A 5,000-nucleotide genomic window follows, 5' to 3' on the forward strand; every position below is an offset into this window, starting at 1 on the left:
GGAGAGTAAAGGGATGAGGGTTGTTATAGATTACAGCTAGGAGAGTTAAGGGGATGAGGGTTGTTATAGATTACAGATAGGAGAGTTAAAGGGATGAGGGTTGTTATAGATTACAGCTAGGAGAGTAAAGGGATGAGGGTTGTTATAGATTACAGCTAGGAGAGTGAAAGGGATGAGGGTTGTTATAGATTATGCTAGGAGAGTTAAGGGGATGAGGGTTGTTATAGATTACAGCTAGGAGAGTGAAAGGGATGAGGATTGTTATAGATTACAGCTAGGAGAGTTAAAGTCATGAGGATTGTTATAGATTACAGCTAGGAGAGTTAAAGGGATGAGGATTGTTATAGATTACAGGCAGGAGATTTATACACTTTACTCTGAGTATTTTAATTGGCATAAAGTCATAATTGACGTAAGCATACGCCCTTTAAAACACCTGGTTTTCTGAGTTTATCTTTCTAATCATTAGGACATCTATTAAAGGCCCAGAAACGACATGGTCGCAGTGGTAGAACGTTTATTTTAATTGGTGATTTTTCTGCAAGTCCCAACAGGTAGCCTGATTTCAGATGTGTCCATGGAAACGGGATTATTAGGGAAATCGTTCTTCTTGTAAAGCATGTAAACATTTTGATCAAACTTTTGTATTAAACTGACTATGTAAACACTCTCAGCACGTCTCAACAACAGTCTAATGAGCCGACCCAACTCCCAGTGTCCTGACACAATCAGCACATCTAAACAACAGACTAGTGAGCCGACCCAACTCCCAGTGTCCTGACACAATCAGCACGTCTAAACAACAGACTAGTGAGCCGACCCAACTCCCAGTGTCCTGACACAATCAGCACATCTAAATAACAGACTAATGAGCCGACCCAAGTCCCAGTGTCCTGACACAATCAGCACGTCTCAACAACAGACTAGTGAGCCGACCCAACTCCCAGTGTCCTGACACAATCAGCACATCTAAATAACAGACTAGTGAGCCGACCCAAGTCCCAGTGTCCTGACACAATCAGCACGTCTCAACAACAGTCTAGTGAGCCGAACCAAGTCCCAGTGTCTTGACACAATCAGCACATCTAAACAACAGTCTAGTGAGCCGACCCAACTCCCAGTGTCCTGACACCATCAGCACATCTAAACAACAGTCTAGTGAGCCGACCCAACTCCCAGTGTCCTGACGCCATCAGCACGTATTCATGATGCCCTCATTAATCACAGAAGAGAAGGGAGAGACAGGAGAACCTAAAGCAGGCCCAACACACACTGACACACACACACACGCACGCACGCACGCACGCACGCACGCACGCACGCACGCACGCACGCACGCACGCACGCACGCACGCACGCACGCACGCACGCACGCACGCACGCACGCACGCACGCACACACACACACACACACACACACACACACACACACACACACACACACACACACACACACACACACACACACACACACACACACACACACACACACACACACACACACACACACACACCAAGCATTTTAAGACTCCTCTTTCTTTGTCTTTTTCCAGATATATCTCTTTGGCATGTGTGTGTGTGTGTGTGTGTGTGTGTGTGCGCATGCATGCGTGTTTACCTTGGCTGTACCATTCCTGACCTTCTGTCCTCTCCTGTCATTACCCTCTCTCTCATTATGGTGAAAAATATCATCCTGATTTATCATTATATGAACAAAGTCAGGAAGAAGGACATAGGGAGAGAGAGAGAGAGACATAGAGAGACAGAGAGAGACAGAGAGACAGAGAGAGAGAGACAGAGAGAGAGAGACAGAGAGAGAGAGACAGAGAGAGACAGAGAGAGAGACAGAGAGAGAGAGAGAGAGACAGAGAGAGAGAGACAGAGAGAGAGAGAGAGAGAGAGAGAGAGAGAGAGAGAGAGAGAGAGAGAGAGAGAGAGAGAGAGAGGGAGAGAGAGAGAGAAAGAGCGCGAGAGAGCCAGAGAGCGAGACAGAGAGAGAGACAGAGAGAGACAGAGAGAGAGAGAGACCTAATTGTCTGTCTTTTCAAGGGCGTCATGGGTCTGAACTATATTTTGTAAATTTAAATCAATATGTTTCATTTCTCCAGACACTCATTTTCCTAATTCAGTGAACATTCTTTTAATTACAAGATGCTCCGTATCGATTCACTTTATCTCACCTTTCAAATCCCCCAAACACCATTAGGCTTTGTGTGTCTGTGTGTCTGTATGTTCGTGCACCCATGTGTGTGTGTGTGTGTGTGTGTGTGTGTGTGTGTGTGTGTGTGTGTGTGTGTGTGTGTGTGTGTGTAGGAGTATTTGTTGTTGCGTCTGTGTGTCATCATGAAGTCTTCTACCTCTCTACTCTATAAATATATATTTGTTACCACTGTCTTCTGATTCTTCTGTACTGCACTAAACCATTGTTTCAATTAACACAGGTATTTGTGACCTTGGTGGGCATTTCAACCCAGGATGGTGTGGCTTTGGTGAGCATTTCAACCCAGGTTGGTATGACCTTGGTGGGCATTTCAACCTAGGTTGGTGTGGCTTTGGTGAGCATTTCAACCCAGGTTGGTATGACCTTGGTGGGCATTTTAACCCAGGTTGGTGTGGCTTTGGTGAGCATTTCAACCCAGGTAGGTGTGACCTTGGTGGGCATTTCAACCCAGGTTGGTGTGGCTTTGGTGAGCATTTCAACCCAGGTTGGTATGACCTTGGTGGGCATTTCAACCCAGGTTGGTGTGGCTTTGGTGAGCATTTCAACCCAGGTTGGTATGACCTTGGTGGGCATTTCAACCCAGGTTGGTGTGGCTTTGGTGAGCATTTCAACCCAGGTTGGTATGACCTTGGTGGGCATTTCATCCCAGGTTGGTGTGGCCTTGGTGGGCAGTCAACTGATGTTGGTGTGGCCAGTCAACTCAGGTTGGTGTGACCTTGGTGGGCAGTCAACCCAGGTTGGTGTGGCCTTGGTGGGTCCAGCTCAAACGGAGTTGCTCTGGCTTTCGTGTAGGAGCTGTATCTACTACAAACCGGATCACTCTGAGTTCCAATGCGGCAAAATGTTTACTTGCCGAGGATTATGGGCTTGAGGTGGCTTCCTTGATCACGTGCGTCGCCAGCCTATGTAAGAAACTAGTGAAAACGCAGAGTGGAATGTTTACATTTTCTACGCAGGTGGCTGGAGGGCTTTTGCGCTCGTTGGATGCATCTCTGCCTTGACGTTTGTGGTTATCCGACTGGCCGGTGTTGCTCAGAGCTCCCCCATCTGAACGCGGCGTCGAAGGAGCACAGCGAGAAGAGCAAGACATTCAACGGTGGCCGCATGTCACTGAGCCGTGGAAGCCGAAGACAGCGGCCTCCCACAAAGCAGACTACACTCCCAACGAGAGGCCCAGAGAGGATACAAACAGCACATCGTTTCGCCGTCTTGGAGCCTGATCTTCCTGCACCTTCGTCACTTGGGGGGGGGGGGGGGGGGGTGGCTGTGTCTGCCGCTGCAGTGCCAACGATTTCAAAGTCAACGTCAGGGGTTTTAATGACATTATGAAGGGCAGCTCTGAACAGTTGAAACTGGATTTTAAAGAGCTGATTGACTCTCTGCTAGGCACTAACAAAAGACAAAAGACACATCATATCTGGCCCTGTGTCCTCTCTGAATCGTGGCATTGAACGCCTCAGCAGGATTGGTTCTCTTCACAACAGGCTACATGATGATTGCAGCTCGTTGGGTGTAACTTTTGTTGACAATTTTAATACCTTTTGGAAGCAAAACACATTTTATAAGGAGGATGGGATCCAACCAAATCATCTGGGTTCCTGGATCCTTTCACAGCACTATAAGGAGAATGGGATCCAACCAAATCATCTGGGTTCCTGGATCCTTTTACAGCACTATAAGGAGGATGGGAACCAACCAAATCATCTGGGTTCCTGGATCCTTTCACAGCACTATAAGGAGAATGGGATCCAACCAAATCATCTGGGTTCCTGGATCCTTTCACAGCACTATAAGGAGGATGGGATCCACCCAAATCATCTGGGTTCCTGGATCCTTTCACAGCACTATAAGGAGGATGGGATCCACCCAAATCATCTGGGTTCCTGGATCCTTTCACAGCACTATAAGGCTGCGTTGAGACAATGACTCATCAATGACCCACGCCCAGCTCAGCTAATCCCTACCATCTTGACGCAGGTTCCTGGGTCCTTTCACAGCACTACAAGGCTGCGTTGAGACAATGACTTATCAATGACCCAAGCCCAGCTCAGTTAATACCTACCATTGTGACGCAGAGTTGTCATAATGCTTCAGCAAATGTACATTATACCAGGTAGACACAATGTAACCTAATTTATGTCCCTCTAACTGCCCCGAATGCCTCTGCTGATCCTACAGCTGTTGTTGTACGCAGTAATCATGTCCCTATGAACCAGAAGAGCTGCCTGCCCGTCTGTCTCATCCTGACACGGTCATTACTATGGGACAGCTGGAGATCGAATTTGAATACTGAAACAATGTTGTAAATGTTAGAGAGACATTATAAATCTCCGCTGTTGAAAACTAAATGTTAGTCTTAAAGAAATGCGAGATAATGTCTAGATGCCTTTTGTAGGGGAGAACAAGTTTATAAATTGCCTGGCTGGGCTGATGAGATAGTGGATGAGATAGTGGATTGCGCAGTCAGACGGAACAGAGTATATAGACATTTTAACATCATAGATTTAGCCGGTGGTCATTTGTGGAATAGATACTGGTTGGAATGCATTTTTTTTTAATCCAATCAGCTTTCAGGATTACCCGATGTATAATTTACACCAATGACCTGACCACCCAGAGTACTGCTGAATCATGTGATGTGGATGTGGTTCTCTGAATCATGTGATGTGGATGTCTAAGACCTAAAGACTTGGAACACAGTTAATGACTAGGCTTCTGTCCTCTTACCTGCATAGAACTCTGGACTGTAGACTGCACCGACTACTGGGTTCAACTTCCAC

The 5,000-nt window shown here is 46.7% G+C and overlaps 1 protein-coding gene across 6 annotated transcripts in view; it reads right to left on the reverse strand.

Annotated features, from left to right (window-relative positions):
* The window catches only part of LOC139401922 (RNA binding protein fox-1 homolog 1), a 69,907-nt gene that overhangs the window by 30,786 nt on the left and 34,121 nt on the right, over nt 1–5,000 (reverse strand). For all 6 annotated transcript variants that reach the window (XM_071145934.1, XM_071145937.1, XM_071145938.1 and 3 more), the window contains one exon: nt 4,948–5,000. This exon is cut by the window's right edge and continues 1 nt beyond it. In XM_071145934.1, the coding sequence (XP_071002035.1) occupies nt 4,948–5,000 (53 nt within the window). The remainder of the gene's footprint in view (nt 1–4,947) is intronic.

The sequence above is a fragment of the Oncorhynchus clarkii genome, unplaced genomic scaffold (genome assembly GCF_045791955.1).
Source record: "Oncorhynchus clarkii lewisi isolate Uvic-CL-2024 unplaced genomic scaffold, UVic_Ocla_1.0 unplaced_contig_7032_pilon_pilon, whole genome shotgun sequence".
Classification (NCBI taxonomy): Eukaryota; Metazoa; Chordata; class Actinopteri; order Salmoniformes; family Salmonidae; genus Oncorhynchus; species Oncorhynchus clarkii.